Below are 22,133 nucleotides of genomic sequence, written 5' to 3'. Positions count from 1 at the left end.
ACTGCTGCTACAGTGAGGTCCATCCTCTCCATGTGTGTGCCGGGCAGGCCTTCCTTCAGCTTGACACAGATCAGACAATCCAGCCTCCTGCCCGAGAAACAATTCAATTACACAGCGTAAAAAGAGGCATCCCCACGGTTGGATGGGATGCTTCCACTTCACTCTCTTTTTTAAATCACTGCCTGCTGTTGAAGCAGAGGAACAGGCCATAGGTGAAACACAAAAGTGGATTTTCAGTCTCACGTTTGTCCGTCTTGTTTTGTTGTTTCCAGTTCAAAAATGAGATGATTCCTTGATTTTCTTTTTTTTTTTTTTTTTAAACCGCGATATTCACGGAAATTGAAGTGAATACATGATGAGCCAGAATAACTGTGGTGGCTGTACTTTCAGCAGTTTGCATGCTTCCTTATGAAATGATCCACTTTATACTTCTGCATATCACAGAGCTGAACAGAGGGCGAAGAAGAAGGTACAAAAAACTGAAAGATGAAACCAGGAAAAGGCAGGAGAACAATGTAAATTCATTCATGAAATCTTATCCAAAGCTACAAAATGTTTGTTTTTCTTCATAAAAGCTGTTAAAACGCTATAAAAATCAAGTGTTTTTTTGTTTTTTTCTCGTCACCAAAACCAATTTATAACCAAAACAAAAGTTCTATAAAAACATTCATTAATACAAGGCCATTTGACTCAGGGGTTAGTGTTCAGTAAGTGATTTACAGTGCCTTTATAACCACCGACAGCCATTTTCAACACCCTTTGATTACTGTTATTACGATCATTATTGTCTGAGTTTTGCAGAAAGCTGGAGCCTTTTGTATTATTATATCAGAAAGTGTGCTTTGCTTTTAACTCCTGTGAAAACCTGCTGCTGCTCAATAGATGTGGGTGCTTTGGGTGATTTGAGACAGAAATGAAACAACAACAATAACAAAAAAAACATCAGAGCCAATGACAGACTCTGAACCCGTGACTGGTGAGTGCAAATCTTTGTCGACAGCATGTAAGTCTCTCAAGTTCTCTTTTTTAATAATAAAACAAAAAAAAGGAGGAAAGAAAAACTGACAGGAAACCGCCCGATTGGCTCACCCCATGTGGCACGATGGTCATTTCCTGTAAACATTTCTCAAAATGTTTATAAAAACACCCTCCCATTTAAAACACAAAAATATATAGAAATTTATTTTTACATGGACATATATATATATATTACTAAAGGCCTTAAAATATTTTCCATTCTGCTCCTTGAAAGTCACATTTCCCTTCAGTGGATATTCAGCCTTAGACAGACCTGGAGGAAAACACATAGATATGTTCAAACATTCATCCTTGTCTTGTTTCCCTTTTCTAGAACATCATTGAACAGAAGCACCTGCTTACCATGCCAGGTCTTAGTACCTTTAAGACTTTTAATCCTGCTTCTGGCTCCGTTCTTTCTTCGGCACCAGCGCCTTCCGGAGGTATGGCATGATTAAAAAGGCTACGAGGAAAAATACGTGACCGCAGAAATACACGGATGAATACACCTGAAAAATAAAAGAGACAGAGAAGTTAACTTTAATTCCTCATAATATGAAACCTGATTTGTCTCCATAACACTTTGCACAGACTTTTTTTTTTTTTTAAGATTTATTTTTGGGCTTTTTGTGCCTTTAATGGATAGATAGGACAGTGGATAGAATCGAAAATCAGGGAGAGAGAGAGAGGGGAATGACATGCGGGAAAGAGGCCACAAGTGGGAGTTGAACCCGGGCCACCCGCTTGAGACGACAGCTTCCATACATGTGCAAAACGTTATGTCTGCAAAGCACTGCGTTGTCCAATCAGATGCTTGCATGTGCACATTCCAGGTAGACTTCTTTATAAGATGATCATGCTTGTCCTGATACCCTACTTGGTGAAAAGCTGCACAGTAGTTGAATAGTATTAGTGGTCCTTTTACTGTCACTTGTTCAGTTTATTCTCAACACTGACATTACTGAATACATTTCTTCTCTGGCTAATGCAGGTGTTTCTTTTTCCCCTCCCTATATATCAAGAGTTGTTCAAGGAGTTTTTCCCCCCCAAAATGTAAGAAGGTTGTCATACACTGTGCAGAATGCAAAGCCTCCAGAAGCACATTTCTAATTCACGCTGTATAAATAAAGACTTCATTTGACTTGATCTATCGTGAAGAAATGAGAAATGATTTCCAGACTGATATCTGCCAGGGGAAGTTAAATCCTGTCTCACAGTTTGATAAACCGCTGTGCAGTGTTTGCGAATCTGATAAGCTTTCTTTAGCTGAAACCAGTCCTCCCGGGGCATGTTTATACTAAAGTGATGTGCCGTTAAAATAACTCAAGATCTTAACTGCAGTGTGGAGGCAAAACTCCTGTTTCACAAATGGCTGTTCAAACTTCAGTTCCATTTTAGATTTGAAAGATCTTCTGCATGCTCTTGTGTGTGTGTTTGGACTAGATGTAAAATGAAAGAGATTTGTTTATGATCTCGCATCGCAAACTGATGATATCGTGATGAAAATTTGGTGAAGCAGGCTCTGAGATTGCATTTCAACACACGCTGTTCTAAGTCTTAACACCTGGTTATTGAAACCGTGTCGTCTGCATTACTGATGCATCAAAACTGGTCACAGGTAGCAAGAGTTCAATATCAAATATGAGATAAAACATATTCATCATAAGCCATGTGATGTCTGTGAGCGGCGAGTTACCTTGAGCCATTTGTCATAGGTGAAGAGGCAGAATGGCACTAACGGGTAGCCCATGAAGAGCCAGTGGAAAAACTGCTGGACTACATAGATGAGAGGGTAGAGCGCACTGTTGGCCAGCTTTGACAGCAAAGGACTGTCTCTCACCAGTGCCAGGGCCTGTCACACACACACACACACACACACACACACACACACATTTCATAATGGTTATACGGTTATACATCAATAAAACAATAAAATGGTGACTTGAGTCAATATGTAATTACAGGTTCATTCAGCAGTGAGGTGCATTTGATCAATAGTAATAAGAGTCTGTCTCTTGATAATAAAAGTAAACATAAGGTTTGTATGATGCAATCAAAGTGCAACTTTACATTAATGAGAAAGTATGATTAACACGAAGAGGTAAACAACTCATTTTCCATCTAATTAAATACATATTTATACTTTTTGAGCTTCCTGCACATACATTTTCTGTTCTCCACATATTGCTTCTGCATCTGCAGCATACCTGTCTCTCCACTGTGATGATGAAGAACTCCATGGAGAAGCACAGGATGTAACCGGAGTGATGGCCATGCCAGACCGTCAGAAAGAGGAGCGTGGCCACATGAGAAAGGGTCTTGTTACCCAGGAACTTCAATCGTTTGAAGACATGTCTTTAAAAAGAGGAAGAAAAGAACAACCGTTAAGAATTGTGGACAAACTCTGTTACTCATTCAGAACTGCTTAAAACATCATCCATCACTGCCTACATGGCAAGCCCTCACGTACCTGGAAGTTGTTGTTGCATAGCAACTGAGGCTATATTAAAGCATTGCAACAACTTTAAATGTTCTGCGAGGGTACTCATGAATTCAATGCAGAGCCAGACCATTTTTTTTTTTTTTTTTTTAAATATCTTAAAGAAGTGCTCACACAAATTGTTATGTTTGCAATCCCAATACCCGTGTTTGTTTGTTTTTTCCCCCCTCACAGCACAATCGTGTCAAGCTGTGTTATTAGCTGTAGAGAGCAGGGTCAGACAAATAAGTACACGACGTACTGCTGCTGCAAAACCTTGCCCATGGCCCTCAAAACAAAATGTTTGTAAGATTATTTAAAGCACCTACGAGACAGACACACTGATTGTATTTGGGGAGTATTTTTTGATTACTGCCTCTGCAACTGTTCAGGTGCTAAGGTGAGAAAGTGTGAAGCATTTGAGCTTCTCTCTCTCTCAAGCTCTCTTTTTCATGCTTCAACAGCAGCCCTGTGGACGCCTTCCAGGAAAGACTTTCATTTTACATCTTATTGCTGACGGCTGACTTTTCATGCTGCCTTTTCATGTGGCCATTTGGAGAGGCTATAAGCAGGACCTCATATGACACTTCACACAACGTGTTTCCTTTGAAGCATACTGTACGCCCTTATATTAAACATTGTCCTCATACTAATCAGTCAAGCCTGCGGAGTCACACTGGTGCTGTATACTGACGTTAAAGGCCGTACATTAAAGAACCCATGTTTATTATTCTATAAAGCTTCCAGTGTGCCAGAGGAGGACGGCTTTAGAAATACAATATCAAACTTAACCCCATTTTATGTAAAACAGCTTTAATGTGTGCCAAGAGAATCAGAAGTGCTGCATATGTGACTATAAATAGACTTTTCTTTGTAGGTCAAACAATGAGAGCTTTTCAAATGTCATAACAGTATTTTGTCTACCAAGGGCATAAAAACTCGCCTTAGGCCAGCCTAACTGTCTACTCTAAAATTACCGAAACAGGCCGACCAAGGAGCCAATAGTTTAAATTCTCTTTGTTAATATGTTGTCAGGAAGATTATGGGGAAACAACTGGCCTGATTTACATAAAAACATGTTGGACGGTTGGAAAATTGGACCCTTGAGAAAATCTGACTCAGGAAAAAGCCATAATAAAGACTTAAGTGTACCACTGGTCTCTAATTGATCACAGATTCTCTTCCCCAACAACTACAAATACAAAACAGTTTTAGCAACAGTTTTTTGACATCACAATGGCATGTTCAGGATGTATTTTCAGTCTAAGCATTGGATATCAATAAATCTTCATTTGTATAGTATCAGCTCACACCTTAAGTTATCTCAAGACACTTCACAAAAAGAGCAGGTCTAGACCAGACTCCATTTTTTTTTTACAAAATCCAACATTAATCCTCCACAAGCAGAGCACCAAGCAACATTTAGTAACAGTGGCTAAGACACACTTTGTTCAACATGAGTCTGGTTCTGCTCAGCCACATGCTGTGACTGTGTTTGGCTTTCAGAAAGAACGATCTGTTTGCATATAAACATGATAATAACCATTACTTTACATTTTTTAAAGAATGCATGAATAACTAATAATCATGCGAAACATTCCCACATTCATAGTTCATAATAAACACGCAGCTGAGATGATGAAGGTCCAGCCCTGCAGCCATATTTGGACGTAAGTATTATAGTTAAAAACAAACAGATTCTAATGAATGAGAAGATGAAATTCTGCTTAAGACATTCATCTACACATTTCTATCAAAGATGGCAGCTGATAATTACATTATGTAATTAATCTTTCTTCACTAAGACAAACTGACACTCATGAATCCACTTTCTGAAGTCAGCTCTGTGACTATTCTTTCACTCATTCTACTTCCCCCCCCCCCCCGGTCCTATTTCAGAAAACTTATTTATTTTTTATTCAGCTTTATTTCCTTTGTGTTGTTACCTGACCATTGTCTTTTCGGTGAGCTATTTGTTTTTTTAAACTTGAAAAAATTTAAGAACATAGATTTGTATTCAGTTCAGCTGTTTTCTAATAAAAAAAATATTAAAAAATTACAACCTGCAGATTCAATTGCCAAAGAAAAGTGGACCATTGGTATTTTTTATTTCTGAAAGTGGTCACTGTGCCTGCTCCTCCTCCCTGGGTGCCTCATGCAGTTTTGGATAATAGAAAGTGAAAATAAGCTCAGAAAGCCATTGCATTGGGCTGTAATGGACCATGTAATAAAGTCTATGTTCAATAAATTGCTTTGCTCACTGTGGTCATAATAGAAATGATGTCACATGCTCCTGCTAGTCTGAAATCAGCAAACTTTTAACCCCCTCCCAGGACGTCTGCCCCTCTCCCTGTAAAGATTCCTCTGGTGTAAAAACAGGCTCCTCCTACTTTGTGAAGCTATGCCTAATGCCTCATATGCATATTGAACTGTAATCCCTCCGCTTCAGTGTTATCATCTAAGTCAATATTAAACTTTTACTACACAGCTTTGAATACGAGGCAGGGGCCGTCACAGATTTCAGCCTGCGCACTCACCTGGCAGCCCAAGCGTTTGTGTTGATGTTGAAGGAAGAGATGGTTCCTCCAAAGAGCGGCGTGGTTTCAAAGCGCCACACCTTCATGTTGGCACAGGCGTCCCATTGGTGCTCACCATCTACTACACCGTTATAGCCCAAACCAGATAATATACATACACCCTCCTGCAACACACAGAACACAAGTCATTTTAGTCGCTTGCTTACGTAATATCACACCATGCAGCACAAGAACCTGATAAACTGGGACTGAAACTATGAACCTGGGCTGACCTGACCAGGGTGTGCCTTCCTGCATTTATGAGTGTATGTGTCGAGGGCAGAGTTTAATTTCCATGTGCTCTCACAGAAAAGCCAGCGTGTTAATGCAGGGTTCATGTGAATGTGGGTTTGTTTGGGAAACAAATCAGTGGACTGCCAACATCCACATGTCATGCAAATGTTTGCCAATGAAGAGGTTACTCACCGCTATAACCCAACAGCTGACGTATTTATACAAAATAACTTTAGCCCAGAGGAGTATAAACACACAGCGATACCAGAAAGGCTGAGCCTGTGGGAACAAAGTTTAACATTTTAGGCGATTTAAAAGATATCCAGAGACATCAAAAACATACACAGGGTGATTAGTTCTGAACGTATTGTCATTCTCACCTCATACTCATCTGTTAAGTAGTAGCCGTCTGTGTAATAGGGACTAAATATTGCATATATCGTCAGGCAGAGAAAACCTAAAGCAAATCTCTTCAGCGCTGGGATAACACTGGAGGAGAAAGACAAAGTAAGAGCATGAAAGGGGGAAGATAATGTTGTTAACTGCAGGGCTTTGGGACATAACTCTTTATCACTCAGCACTTTCTCGTCCACTCACCTATTGGGAGGCTTTCCAGGGCAGTCGGTGAGCTCCCCTGCCACCAGCTTCTGGTAGCTGCGAAGTGTAAACTGGGGACCCACCAGGAAGCCTCCGTAGAAGTAGGAAAAGCCGCACACCTCAAGAAGAGAGGGCACCGACGGCAGGGCTGCATTCCTCTGCTCTGAACTCAGCTGATCCTGAAGTTTGAGGAAATTAAATGAAAAATAATAAGAGAGTGAAATGAACAGAGGGTAAAAGAGGTTAAGGTGGAAACCAGAGAAGAGCAAATCATTCATTTTAGAAGCATGTTGATGAGCTCAAAACAAAAGGCTTCTTTGAAAACTTTGTGCTCCAACTCAACAAACTCATAATGGAGGGTGAGGAACACTCTGTAAACTGAAACTTAAAAGTAACCCTTGGCATGTATTGAAAACACAATACCACAAGCACCACATTTAACCCAATAAGAATGAAATGACAGAAAGCAACAGAAGGCAAAATGAGCAGCTGTCACAAACAAGCTAGCTGTAGCAGAAAGGAACCAAACAGAGAGCAGAGTGACTTGGTTGCTCTGTGTTCTGGCCAGTAGTAGTGGGCACTTCTCATTATTTTCTATCAACCAAACAGTGAATTGATTTATTGAGGAAAATAATCAGCCGATTGATCAAAATAATTCTTCTTAATCTTTATGCAAGTATCGTCTGTCCTATATTTTCTTCGCACAAGCCATTGTTGCGTTGAGGATCCATTATTAACTGATTATTGACTCGTGTGTCTGGACTCAGGCAGCTGAGCTGACTTTACTGGTTTCCTGCTGCAGATATTCTTTAAATGAGACACCTCATCCACCTCTCTGTCACACATGATGAAAAGCAATGAGCAGAACATTCACACTGGCATACTGACTAACGATAGACAGGTGAGAGCAAGAGAGATCAACCAACTTACAGGTTCCTTCCCGCCGTCATAGTAATCGAATGACAAACCTGCAATCAGAAAAAAACAACCAGCGTCAGAAACAGTGTTAGGATGACTAATGCCGTCATGATGATACCAGTGAAAACCTTAAAACAATCAGAGGATGAGTCAGCAGTTCATCAAATTGGTAACCATTCACTAGAGTGCTGAGAGCTTGTTGTATCACTAGTAGCAGAAAGAAATAACCATCAACCACAATGAGAAAACATCTGCTTTTATGAAACAACTGGGTTTGGTCAAACTGTGGAGTGTAAAGAGAGTTGAAAAGAACTCACCAACAAGTTTAAGTGTGAGCACACAATGAGGCATGGTCCATTTGATGTCATACTCCTCTGTAGCGGTGTAGTAATAACCTGCCAGCAGGTAAACCTGCAGGAAGAGAGAAAAGAAACAGTGAATGGCAAAAAAAAAAAATCACAGGCAGTGCGTTTTCAAAATGTGAAGTGGGCACATTTCTGTTTATTAACTTGGTTTCAGTACAGTAGTTTCAGTAACTGTGAGCAATAAACGCAAATGCATGCAAAACTAAAGGAGCTCCCACAGGAATCATGTGACTACATCACATGTATGTGTATGTCTATGTTGTAAGTGGCCTTTTTACATGGGGGAAAAAAAAGTTGGTTGGTAATAACAAGTCAAATAAACTAAATGGCAGATACCTGATGTGAAACTGTGCAGACAAACTGGCTGTACCTGCACCGCTGCAGCACAGGACTAACTGGAGCTAATGCTACAAATTTAGCCTGGAGACATGGGGAGAATGAATAAAAAAAAAGACAGTGGGACTAATCACCATTTGAAAGGTAAAGCTGCACAGGACAGTTGTTACCGTCCTTCCCATGAGCCTCAGCATCAGGAACTGGATGAGGATGCATACTGCAGAGTGATAGATTTGAGCGCCTGGGAGAGAGACGGACAGAGAGTGGGGGGATGGGGATGACGGTGAGTGCAGTCAAGTGTGACCTGTAGGACTGGACATGACAACAGCATTTTCCCTCCACACTTCAGTATCGGCAGAGGTGGAGAGAGTACAACAAGGCAAATCCATGATACACGGCCCACTTGGAAACAAGCTTTCAAAAACAGGGATGGAAGAAAAATTATTCCACAAGGAAGAAAGAGAACACAACAGACCTGCTGTAAAATCCAAGTGCAGCCAAGACAGAATAAAGAGAAGAGAGAGATCAATGTTAGCTGGTTGTCTTTAGTCCAGCGGGCCAAATTTTAACCCCCAAGGAAGCGTCAACTTTCAAACATTTATCCTTTTATTCAGAGGATACTTCAACTATTGTGGTCAATTTAGAAATATGACTTTTCTCTACAGTCAAGTGATGTGTGACAATAACAATAATGATTCAGCAAGGAAGTCATTAGCAGAGCGATGACAGTCCAGGATTTGAGAAAGTGTCAATTAAGTGTCAGAAAACAGAGATGTCGGTTTTAGTTTACCAAAGCACAAGAAAATATGTTGTACTATTTTCAAAAACTTTGCAGTTTTATTTGAAAAATGACTTTAAGGAGAAATACGTTTTTCAGATTATTTGTTTATAATGTAGCTATGATACTAGAACTAGATCTTAGTTTTGGGGTTTTGTTTGTTTTGTTGTCTAGACAACCATTTCAAGCATATTTTTTGTTTATTTTCCAACATTTTAATGGAACAAACGAATGCAATAAAGTGTGAAAACAATCGGCTGATTAATCAAGTTTGAAAACAGGCGTTAACTGCAGCCAGTAAATCACTCAATGTACTTCATATCAAGCTGAGCAGGAAGAGAGTATGGGCTGAAAGTGTCTAAACAACCTTTACTTTTAATCTTCAACTTTCCAGCCTGCTGCCATTGTCTGTTAGAGAGGCAGACTTTCCTTCCTCCTCAAAACCAGAAATGACTAAACACTAGTTGATAATTCATGGTTATCTTCTGGATAACCAACAGCCGTCATGTTCGTCACCAAAATGTGAGAGAGAGAGCTTTCTGTTTCAGTCCAGCAGTTTGTTCTGGACTTTAACGTTTTGAATTTCTAACTTTGTTAAAGGCTTTAAACCGAACCATACTTTAGGATTCAGTTATGCATTACTTACAGCTTTTCAATATAATTTAAGGAGAGTCACTCATTAGAAAGAAGAGCATGACATTAATATGGTCAAAGATGGTCATTAATATGCTCAATTCTCAGGACTTGAAACACAGAGTTTCTCTGTACACGCTAGTTAGAGCGGCACTCTTCCCAAATCGACAAAGAGTGATATATACCATTCATGTTTGATGTCAAGGATGAACAGAATGTACAGCAGTGTATCCAGACACAACCTTTGTCCATGAAAACACAATACAGCATTTTTTTAACACTTCCTCTTTAAAGCTTCCTCTTAAAGTTTTAATGAAGGCCAAACACATACGGAACTGTGAGATGATTTAAAACAGAGAACTTAGATATGATGATATTAATATTATTATGTCTATGCAGTCCATCCACCCCTCGCTTCATCTCACCAAAGTTGAATGCTGCTAGAGCCAGTCCTGAGACTGCATGGAACAAGTGTATGACTGTGGTAGATTGGTAGAACAGGAACCGGCGGTACACCAGAGCACAGGGATACCCTGCAGGAGAGACAGAAACACAGGACAAATTTAAATGTTAAAGGAGCTTCATTCCTTGACTTCATATCAGCTCTTTGACAGTCATTGTTGACACCTCCTCCTAGTATCAACACCTCTGACCTTGTGGTAACAGACCGACACACACAGCAGCACACGTAGCTGCAAACCTTGCATTTCAAGGAGAACAAGAAGCGTTCGAAGACGAACCATGCTAAGGACAAACACTCACCCAGGATCAAGGTTAAGGTTAAGTCAGGCAGATCAATGTAACTGGTCCTTCTTCACAATGTGAAGATTTTTAATTTCTGTATTATATGAAAATATCTGAATTGTGATCTGACTATTAAGTTGAACTATTTTAGAAAATTGAGCAACTGAGGGGCCAAACAGCCCGGCAGAGGGGAGCAAAGTCTTTTCTCTTTTGTTTATATGACCATATTTAGAAAAGAAAAAAAATACAGACAGTAATCAATCAAGAAACGCCAATTCATTTTTGATGACGGCCCAGCGCCGAAACACATCCGTTGCTGTTGTTGTTGCTGTTTACCCAGATTAAAAGAAACCTACATTTTTGCATGCTGACTTTTTGTTTCTTTCAATTCATTTTCATCCCTTGAAAATATGCCACAAATGACACATACTGTATGTATGATGTTTGTCCATTCACATCGAAAAAGTTACCTGCAATGGGCATATTTCACATTATGTTTAAAAAATGATTAGCAGTGACACTGCAACAGTTTAACAGTTCATTGCTAATTTCTGTAACGAGAAGGACTTTGCCTGTAAATTGATGGGACTCTTCTGATTGGATGACGTAACTTGGTCTCTGCACCTTTGTTCTCCCTGGGACTACAGGAGATACATTATTACTCGATAGATATCAAGTACAGTACAATCTCATTTGATCTGTAATATAAAGGAACACTCCAGATTCATTGTAAGGATACCACTATGGAGTTTTTAAGATTGTGTTATTTACAACAAATGAAAAGACCAAGACAAAGAAAGAACTGATGAAACTATTCTTGATACAGCGGATTCTTCTTCGCCGTAGACCTCTTTGCCCAAACGGGCCATGCAATCACACTGCATGACGAGTTCTTTCATAGTGATGAAAGGGGCCACTGTAGTTTATTTGAATAAAGCCTGCATGGTTTTGCCTGCTGCTGCCTTTATTCATTTCTGTGCATCTTTATACAAGCAGGGTACATATTTTCAGTAGTCTGGGTAGTCAGGCAATTAATGTTGGCTTGCAGTGCTTTACACTTTTAGTCTCCTTTAAAAAAAAAAAAAAGGTGGGGATATACAAAATATTGAGAGACACAGTAAAATATGTCGCCTGCCGCTTGATTTGGGAACATTAGGAAAAAAAAAAAACTTTTGCATTTTAATAAACCACATCTATAGTCCCGTGTATGCTTCGAGTTGTGCAAGTCTCTTTAATGGGACAAATTCAAAGTTGTGTTGGTGTGTTTTAAGCACCATCCAGAATGATATGTGCATTAAAGTCCCACACAGACACAGTTCATTGCTGTGTAGTTTGTTTTCCTGCTAAAGCATTTGGTAGACAAAGACATAAATCATTGCATGGGAACACTGACAAAACCGCCTGGTATTTCAGGCTCTAGTGTTGCAGACAAGGCAGTTACTATACAATATTATGCAACACACATTGGGCAACATTGTGAGGAGCATGTAACACCCCTGACTAACGGGTTCCTGGCATTAGCCAACCGAAGTCTGATCGGAGTGGCCACGTTGTGACTATTATATTGTACTATGGCGAGAGGCTAAATCGAGAAACTGACGTGTGAGAGCAAAGTTCAGAGAGGACAGCATGGAGGGCGTCACACACACACACACACACACACACACGTCTTAAAGTAATGCAAACAAAATTGAAACAGCAGAATACTTAAAAACTTTTACATTCAAATAAAAGCATTCAAAAAACTGCGGCCTAGTTCCAACATTTTTTTTTTTTTTTAGCCCAGTTCAGTCAGCCTCCCCTCAACTCAACTAGTGGAGTGGAAAATGGAGGGTTGAGGGGGGGACATATTTTGGCAGCCTGTGCCCAGTGTCCTTGTCAAAGCAAATCCCCCCCCCCCCCCCCACATCACTGAGGCTATTATTTTCACAAAACACCCCTCACATAGATTTATGCTAATTCTACAGCTCACAAACAATTTCAGCCAACTTAAGGAGGTCGTATTTAGATTTAGATAGGATTTTAACTGTCCAGCTAACCAGACCTGAACGCCAAGTGTGTTAAATTGTCCGACTATTAATAACTAAATGCATTAAAGTAGCGTGGCACCATACAAAAATAAATCCCCTGTCTGTAAGTTTATTGTCACAGGTTAGCCACTGGTTATGATGGTTGACTGGGAACACAGGCTACTTGATTTGTGTACTTTAAAACCTCTTGTTTTCTTAAACACATCAGGTGATGCGAGGAAGCCCGTGATTTATTTATTAGGGTTTAATTTGTCTACCTTGATAGTAGTAGACTAGATCAAAACAACCGGTTTGCAGCCTGTAGCTATGTGTCACGGTTTGTACCTGACTGAGCCTGATGTTAGCAGTGAGGGGAACTTCACACTTACACAGGGCTGTAAGAGCACTTCAGCGTGGCAACGGGACGGCTACCATTTCCCCCAACAACCAGAATGACTCGTAACTTATTGGTAAAGAGGAACTCACCGATTAAAATAGATAAAATGAGTCGAACCGCTGGCTCCGGTGAACCTAAGGACTCCGACAGACTCTCCAGCAAGGGAGCCGCCATCTTTCTTGTGGGCGGAAACGTTCCTCGCAACGATTCAGTGAACTCTACTGACTCACGGGCGGAATCATCCACACATGTACATTCCGCTTTTTAAAGCCCCTTCGCGGTCACCTCCTTCAAAGCGAGACGGTGTGGTCCTCCTCCCACCTGTCCTCCAATCATGCGCACTCATCATCCCTTTTCGGCACACTTTTATGAGCTGTTGCTTTACCAGGAAGGCGATAAATAGACTGATAAAATAAGCTTTCTGCAGAAGACTGCTGCAAGTATAACAAACCTAGTTAACTAGTACAGGATTCGCTTTTAGAGATTAACTCTTTAAGCCATACAGACGTGACCGTGGTGTAAGAGTGCCCCCGTGTGGTAACCTTTTGGAATACCAATCCTTGTTCATAAATATTTTAAACATTTGTAGTTAGGAGTCTCACTTGATGATGACTATGTCAATGTCAATCAGAATAAATATGGAAGAAAGTTGTTAAGTTGTTGGAGTCAACTTTGTGATATTTTTTAATTGTTTTTATTAATCTTGTAGTCATCGGTTGTTAAAAGGCAACGAGGTGACTGCCGAGAAATGCATGTCTGTCGAGGGTTGCATGCATCTTCGCAGGACAATTAAAAAAAAAATGGCAGACACAATATCTACACTGGTGAATTTTGAATCTACCCTTAAATTTACTCCACTTACACTTAAGAGTCAAATGTAACCTGTGTGTAAAGGGTGTGTTCTGCGTTGTGTGCAGAAATACATCAGGAGACAGCTCTTGGATTCTGGTTCTCTGTATTCAACAAATAAAAGCACATATCAGTCCTGTGTGTGTGTGTGTGTGTGTGTGTGTGTGTGTGTGTGTGTGTGTGTGTGTGTGTGTGTGTGTGTGTGTGTGTGTTGTCAGAGTCGAGCATCTCCCCTCTCGGCTCTCCTCTTTGTTTACATTCACACATGAAACATTCATTCAAAAATAATGTGATAAAATCAACAGCACTTCAAAATAAACACAATTGTTAAAAAACTATATTATCCAAAATAAAGTTAAAATAAATAGATGCATAATAAATACAACGTAAAAAAAAATATTTAGTAAACTAACCCAAATAAACTATACAATAAGACATAAAATCAACAATAATATGGAGCCAGAAAAATCCCTTACATTTAGCATTTATGTACAGTATATAAATTCACATTGGTAGCTTTAATATTTACATATATTAATGAGACACACAAAAAAACCTCTCCATACCTGTATTCAACAGATAAAAGCACATATCAGTCCTGTGTGTGTGTGTGTGTGTGTGTGTGTGTGTGTGTGTGTGTTGTCAGAGTCGAGCATCTCCCCTGACTAAAGACAAATGCATCATTATGGAGAGACACTAATTTATCACTGTACATTAGCTGTTAACATTTACGACGAAACTAATTAATAACTTTATGTACAATACTCAAAACGTTGCAAAACTGATACAGAATAAAACAATTATGATCATAAACCGAACACCACAGTTTGATTACATGTAAACTATTAAAAAAAAATACTTTTAATTGAATTTATCGAAGGAGCATTGATCACCATAAACCTACAAACCAAAGTTGTATCTGCTCTGGCCAGAGCACGCACATACCTACGTCATTACGCACAGACACACACACAGACACCAAAATAAACAAGCAGGAGAACAATGGAAAACAATTAGATTTAAAATGAAAAATCAGTGTTTTGGGAAAATTCATACGTCGTCAATAACGACCTGTTACATTCACCCCTCCTGCAATTCAACAAAACCATTTACCCGAGATTAACTTAAGCACCAATAAGTTATGATAACACCGAGTATATCTGGCACACTGGACCATCCAACACACAGGTCGATTAAGAATCTATCTTTTAAATAGATCAAAATGAGACAACACCCATGTAGGGAATGTTTTCTATTAATTTCAACACAGTTTGGGGGCTTCTCATTAAGAGAAACCTACTGGACAATTATAAAAGAGCGTAATTCCTACTGACTGTAAGCCACAGGGGTAATACTAGTACCCCACAAAGGTATACTTTTACCATGGTGTGATTTTGTCATTACGCGACTTAAAACATATATAATGTTATCGTTATATTTCTAGGGTAAATTTCATCTAGACGTTTTCAAACTTTAACTTTAGTGGTAAAGTATGACATTTATGTGTTCGCAGTGCATGCTGGGTACGAAGAGCAAGCTTTACCATCCTCCAATTAGAAACCTCCTATCGAGATCTGAAACCAGAAGGGCGGGACTTGTATTATCTCAGCCAATCAAACGATCAATGCTCATAGCTTTGCCATTTCTGCCACAAATCAAGCTCGTACTCCATAAAGAAATATATATTTCAGTAGATATCGATATTAGCGATACTGAATATAAGATGTTTTGTTTGTAGTTGTAGTAGCCATTATTGGAGTGTAAGGTTTTTGTTGAATACATTTATACTAGTTTATATTGTAAATATTTCAGCTAACTTAAATGTAGGCCTGTAATTCTAACAACATTAGGGTTACAGCTTATTTCAAGTTTATGTTGAAGTAAAATATTATTAAATTTAGATTCTTGTGACAAAAATAATAAAACACAAAAAAGTATTGATGTAATAGGATCATAATGAAAACACTTACAGTCAACATTTTTGTAGCAATGGTCTGACTATTTTGAAAGTGTAGTAGTTGTTCATGTAAAACCATAACCATTGAAACTAAATATATCCACCATGTTGACCTTAGAAGTTGAACTCTAGGATGGAACAGGAAGTTGCCTCTGCCATGTGGAAAATATGAAAAAGCAAAATTTGTGTGATGGGTTTATAAAACTTAGGACAGTATTTCGCAGCATGTTTCATTTAAATGTGGAGAACTGAAGCAATGTCCAGACATATAGACAGAAAATCCATACACCTCAAATCAATGTCCATATAATACAGTGAGCAAGTCAGACATCTTGGCACTATTTTGGGTTCCAACCTTTGCTTTGAACAGCCTTCTTCCATTTAAAGAACATATGAAAACTCTAATCATTCATATCCCAAACTGATGCAGAGAAATTAGTCCATGCATTAATTTAAAAAATTTGACCCTGGCCATAAAACAAAACTCCATTTGCTCCCTGTTCAATCCAGAATCACTTTGAAAATCCAATATATTATTAGTCCATAAGGCATTCAATGGTTCAGTATATTTGTGAACTCACAGACTACAACCCAACCCAGGACCTCAGGTCATCAAGTAAAGGTCTTCCCAGAATAAGACTGAAGGCTGTAGAGGGGGCCTTTACTGTGGTCCTTTTCTCTGGAACAAGCTACTTGCTATAAAACAAATATTTAAATCCCATTATTCTGTGATAAATTTATAGTTATAACATAATAATATTGTGTTATAACGTGATAAGCTTTATAGTATATAACTTATTTGTTGTAACATTAAAATGTTTCACCCAACTTGATAACTGTAAAGTGTTATAATAGCACAATACATATCATGTTATAACATAGTTGTATTGTCATAACATAAAATGTATCATGTTATAACATGATCATTTTATTGTTATAACAGAAAACTAATTTTTGATAATTGATGAACATGGCTCATTTACTGGATTGTGTTTAATAGTATTTCATGCTTGGGTTGAGACATAGTGAGATTCTGCTGTTATTTAGCACTGGATGATATTGTGACAGGTTTGCATACACTTACAAGGTTTTTAAAATAAATGTTAACATATAGGTCTACATGGGGCTGTAGCAAAGGAAGACTGAGTCTAACCTTCCAGAGGATTTCTTTTGTTTTGAAACTATTTTCAACACTGGCCATGGACGTATTTCATATGTCTTGTAAACTGTAAACTGCTCACTGGGATGAGATAACACAAAATAAGGACCAGGTTATATGTACGGAACTAGGTGATTTGCTTAACACCAAGGGATCCAGACATCTTAACAAATGTCGCATTGTACTTAAGGTGACAGCATACCAAGCTGAGATGGTGTAGTGTGGCCATCCGGCTGATCAATGAGAAACAATGCAACCTCATTCTTCTTTCTGTACAGCCCCATGTATGGAAAAAAAAATCTTCTATTTTCCTTCCACACAACTTTCTGCAAGGGTTTTAGATTTAAACAATAGGTCTTTTAGTCATTATGTTATAAAATTATTACATTTTAAAAGTCATGACATCATAACATGGTATGTTACCATAGGCTGTAAGTGATCACGTTATAGCATAGAATCATCTTGATATAAGATAAATCTTATCACATTGTGACGTTGCATCCTTATTCTTAAATTCATGTGTGGCAGCAATACGCTTCCGTAGTTTTGCCTCGGGCCCAGCTCAAACAGATTAATCCATGGTTTGACCAAGTTTCGCAGTCGCACTTGAACGCATCATGACATATTGCTCTGCCCCCTTCCTCAAATGAAACGGGGGGGGGGAAGACGCGTTTATGGGCGTGTCGCCACAAACCAATGGAGCCGAGAGAGAGGAGGGGTTAAATCTCCATGTTCATAAATACCCTGAGCTGCTTTTTCACGACCCGCTCTCTCTTACCCCAGACAAGGCAGACCTCCCTGTGGGCCATTGGTACCGTTTAAATTCTCAAATAAAACAGCAGCAAAACAGTTAAAAAAAACCCCGCAACCATGAGCAGGAAATTCTTCGTTGGTGGAAACTGGAAGATGAACGGCGACAAGAAGAGCCTCGGGGAGCTCATCAAGACCATGAATGGAGCCACGGTCGACTCCAATGTCGGTACGTGCGTTTTTTTGACTACCCTTAGATCAAACCTAATTTAAATGTTTTCTCCCTTAAAGCCGGTTTTATACCTGACATCCAGTTGCTGTCACTTCGAGTTCGTTTTTTTGTCCTTTTTTTATTTTCTCGGTCATTTAATAAATCAATGACACCGACGGCATCCGAGACTTACTTCTGCTTTATTTTATGCTTCTTTTTTATTTATTAATGTAACATTTGAACGTGAACTGTGAACTTTTCATCTTTACCGAGTCTACATCCTGACAAAGACGGACATCAAAGTGGGAATACGGATGGCAGGTTTTCAGTAATGTGGGTTATGGTGTTGGTGGGTGTGCGTTTGCAGCGGCACGTAGACCAGCAGCCTCTGCTGTCTTTGGAAGTGCACGGTGCGTTCAATGCCACTCGTTTTAGACTCTTCATTTGCAAACTAATACGGAATAAAGTCTTTAATGCGTTTCTCTCGCAAATTGTCATTTAAGTTTAGCTTGTGGATGCAGCTACGCCAGTGAAAACACGGTTAAATGTATATTTTAGTTGTCTTGTGTACTGTTTTCTTGTGTACGGGTTTTTCACAGTATGACCTGAATGCAGCAGCAGTAGACATTTGCCCTGTTGCTGTCTGCTTCCTGCTGACTGAAGACAAACTAACAACGGCCTCTGCTGTTAGCTGTTTCTTTCCCTTTTTTTTTTCAATTCAGAGCCTCACACATTGTTGTAAATTGATACAAGCAGGGAGGTGTTGAATTTGTCCAGGCCTGTTCACCATCCCATTTGTTCTTCCTGCTACACAGAGGTTGTTATGCAACAACTGTAATGTATTGTGTGTGTGTGTATGTTGGTACATCAGTCTGAGGCCTGAACTGTCACTGTGCAGACTAGCCTTGGACCTTGCTCCATTAATGAATCTGCCCCCAAACCAAGGGATTCTGAGTATTCCCACTTGGTTATCTTGGACCTTTACATGCAAAGTCACACTTTTTCCTCCCCAGACTGATTTCCTCTTTATGTTACCTATTTAAACTTGTCCTTTTATTTGGCCCTCTAAACTTAAAGGGTCTTGACTTTTCTCTGACCTCTGCAGAATGCCGCCATGTGTGCGCCCTTTAGGAGGCTGAACTCAGACCTTTAATGCAGAGGGTTTAAACGGTGACCGGGGAGGAATGACCTTTACCAAACCAATAATAACAGGAGTGTTTAATATAGACTCTGGTTAACCCCCAAGATACAGTTACATTTTGAATGTCAGTATCTTGACTCTACTGTAGTCTGCTTGACCCATGTAGACTCTACTGTGCTGCTGATTTTGGCCAAATATTGTTTGCACAAGAAGGGAAAACATTTTGTGCTTGTATACATTACAATTAACATGCATTTCAAAGAGCTACACCATGAATAATATTGAAAGGAAAAACACTTCAAGTTGAGACTAAACATTTGTAAACTGAAGACCTGTCAGCAGATTTCAGAGTGATTCCAGTATGTAGTCAATTGTTATGAATTTTGGTTTCAGCTGACCTTTTCTGTGTACTTTTAGTTTGTTTGGATTAAGACTTTTATCAGGATATTACAAAACTGGACTGGTTGTGAATCTGTCAATTCAATCCCCTGTGTTATCATGCTGTGGGTCAATGTGTTTGTTTAGTCTAGGAGCAGTTTAGGACAGTTATCCTGTTCGTCATGACGACAGCCACCTCTACTTTTCACCTTGTTTGTGATTGTGCGCTTGTGTTTTTCATTCTCTTTTCATAAAGGTTACTTTAATGTTCAAATATTTTTCATGCAGAATAAACACTCTTGCTGTCGAGTCATCACACCCACATTACTAATTTATTTCTTTTGTATCAGTCCATCAAAACTACATTTCAAGCAGTTACCTAACGGATACTCAGGAAGTTGGTGAAAAATGTCTTTTATTTAAGAATACATCTGAGTCTTATAACATGATGGGCTACACAAACCCTGAAATCATTGTTTCCTTTCTCTCTGCTCTCAGAGGTTGTGTGCGGTGCCCCAGCAATCTACCTGGACTTTGCCAGGTCCAACCTGGACGCCAAGTTTGGCGTGGCGGCCCAGAACTGCTACAAAGTTCCCAAGGGTGCCTTCACTGGGGAGATCAGGTACACTGTGTGACCCTTAAAAGTAAATAAAAGAGTTTGATGATAAGCAAATAAAGATAAATAAGTGGAAGGCAGCTCAATTGAACACAAAAAAAAAACCTTCTTATCACTGGTTTTGTAACTGAAAGATAAGATTTTTTCCTGAATATTATCTTCCTTTAGCCCTGCGATGATCAAGGACTGTGGCGTGAACTGGGTGATTCTGGGACACTCTGAGAGGCGCCACGTCTTCGGAGAGAGTGATGAGGTATTTCTAGATTATTAGTTCAAAACGTGTGACGTTACTTTTTGACAGCAATGTATCACTTTTTTCGATGTTCGTCCTGGAGAAGGCTCAGCTTTTCTTAGATACAAAACTTGGGAGGGGGAGGGGGGTGGGTAGGAATAATGGTATGGAAACGATGTTCTAGAGGACTTTGTCAAGTATATCGTGTTAGTAATGACGCTAAGTACTAACCAAAAGAGCAGCATCCTTTAACATGAGTAGGAAACACAAAAGAGACAGTTCAACAGTTCGTCCTGTGCTTTGTGATTTGATGTTTGTTTCTTTTATTAGCTCATCGGTCAGAAGACAGCACACGCTCTGGAGAGCGGCCTGGGTGTCATCGCCTGCATCGGCGAGAAGCTGGACGAGAGAGAGGGCGGCATCACCGAGAAGGTCGTCTTTGCTCAGACCAAGGTCATCGCAGGTACATGACTTTTTTTTTTTTTTTTTAAATGCACAGAAGAATGAGGCTTAATGTTTTAAATCACATTTCCTGGACAGTTTATGCAAGCCAGAGTGTAAGGTAAATCAGAAAACTTGTGAAACTCACTGTTTATCACACGTTTCTTTCACAGACAATGTAAAGGACTGGAGCAAGGTCGTGCTCGCTTACGAGCCTGTGTGGGCCATTGGCACAGGCAAGACCGCTTCCCCACAGCAGGTAAACATGAGTAACCACAGAAAGTGATAACTACAATCTCTTTATGTAACCACTCACAATGCAAATGTTTCCTGTGTGATATCTCAGGCTCAGGAAGTGCACGAGAAGCTGAGGGGCTGGCTGAAGACCAACGTGTCTGAGGCTGTAGCCAACTCTGTCAGGATCATCTATGGAGGTCAGTCAACTGGGAGAGACAACGTTTGTGTGTAAAATTTAGTTTTTCTGGCTCCTTTTTATTAATCTGTTTTTCTTTCAGGTTCTGTGACCGGTGGTACCTGCAAAGAGCTCGCCTCCCAGAAGGATGTCGACGGTTTCCTCGTGGGCGGAGCCTCCCTCAAGCCAGAGTTTGTCGAAATCATCAACGCCAAGGCATAAAAGAAAAACCTGGAAAACTGCAGTGAGACCAAGTCCAGATTAGAGGCCAGCTCCATTCAGACGATTCAGCTCCATCATCCTTCACTGTCAGCACTTTGTCCTCTTCCCTCCTCATTCAAAGTATTTGTGTATTGAGGTCATTCCCTGCTTTTCCTTTTATTTTTTTGTGGTATATTTGACATGAAAAGAAAAGGGCAGGTTGACACGTGCACTGTACTGCACTGAAAAAGAGTTAAGTCCACTGAGAATAAACCTTGTGCGTACTAACTTCCACACTGAGTGCTCAAGCTGTAAAGACTGACAAGAATTACACCTTGAGGTGGACGGCCAGTCCTCGCCTTTACTTGAAAAGTTTGCGAAAAAACATTTCTGTAAACAATGTCACAGCTCTTGTCAATCAGATGTATTTGTCTTTGTAATATGGGTGTCTCTTTTGTGTAATTATGATGATCTGTGGCTTTTTTTTTTTCTCCCTGTAGACGTGCATGATCCGCTCTCTCTCCGGCTGTTTGGCTGAGAGTAGAGCGTTCACTACATGTTAATCATACTGTGTCATGGCCGATGGGTATAAGGGTTTGAAGGCTGTAAGGTAACATAATAAACGCTTTAGAGACTGAGTGTTGAGTCTTGTTCTGCTTGTTTAATGAGCTTTATTTCATGAATCTCCAAATCAACTTCCCAT

At 39.7% G+C, this 22,133-nt stretch overlaps 2 protein-coding genes and 1 non-coding gene across 4 annotated transcripts; 1 reads left to right on the top strand and 2 right to left on the bottom strand.

Moving 5' to 3' along the window:
- Window positions 1-296: 296 nt before the first annotated feature.
- On the bottom strand, window positions 297-13,333 carry lpcat3 (lysophosphatidylcholine acyltransferase 3). 2 transcript variants are annotated; one of them, XM_020649113.3, is made up of 13 exons: window positions 13,173-13,333; window positions 10,359-10,466; window positions 8,657-8,763; window positions 8,139-8,232; window positions 7,834-7,871; window positions 6,904-7,082; window positions 6,687-6,795; window positions 6,499-6,585; window positions 6,034-6,197; window positions 3,225-3,372; window positions 2,714-2,869; window positions 1,399-1,526; window positions 297-1,291 (listed from the first exon to the last, which is right to left on the bottom strand). In XM_020649113.3, the coding sequence occupies exons 1-12, from the start codon at window positions 13,255-13,257 to the stop codon at window positions 1,410-1,412; spliced, it is 1,392 nt and encodes a 463-aa protein (XP_020504769.1). In that variant the 5' UTR covers window positions 13,258-13,333; the 3' UTR covers window positions 297-1,291; window positions 1,399-1,409. The 2 variants fall into 2 exon arrangements, with proteins under 2 accessions (XP_020504769.1, XP_020504768.1); XM_020649112.3 differs by having other exon boundaries at window positions 1,381-1,526; window positions 13,173-13,332.
- Window positions 13,334-15,205: 1,872 nt separating this feature from the next.
- LOC114921058 (U7 small nuclear RNA) lies at window positions 15,206-15,260 on the bottom strand. Its single transcript, XR_003809360.1, has one exon. It is a non-coding gene; the product is annotated as a U7 small nuclear RNA (small nuclear RNA).
- Window positions 15,261-17,809: 2,549 nt separating this feature from the next.
- tpi1b (triosephosphate isomerase 1b) lies at window positions 17,810-22,068 on the top strand. Its single transcript, XM_020649133.3, has 7 exons — window positions 17,810-18,027; window positions 20,027-20,150; window positions 20,313-20,397; window positions 20,707-20,839; window positions 20,991-21,076; window positions 21,164-21,251; window positions 21,333-22,068. The coding sequence occupies exons 1-7, from the start codon at window positions 17,919-17,921 to the stop codon at window positions 21,449-21,451; spliced, it is 744 nt and encodes a 247-aa protein (XP_020504789.1). The 5' UTR covers window positions 17,810-17,918; the 3' UTR covers window positions 21,452-22,068.
- Window positions 22,069-22,133: the final 65 nt, after the last annotated feature.

Source organism: Labrus bergylta, chromosome 8, assembly GCF_963930695.1.
Source record: "Labrus bergylta chromosome 8, fLabBer1.1, whole genome shotgun sequence".
In the NCBI taxonomy this organism is placed as follows: domain Eukaryota; kingdom Metazoa; phylum Chordata; class Actinopteri; order Labriformes; family Labridae; genus Labrus; species Labrus bergylta.
This window is presented reverse-complemented; position numbering and strand designations above follow the sequence as displayed.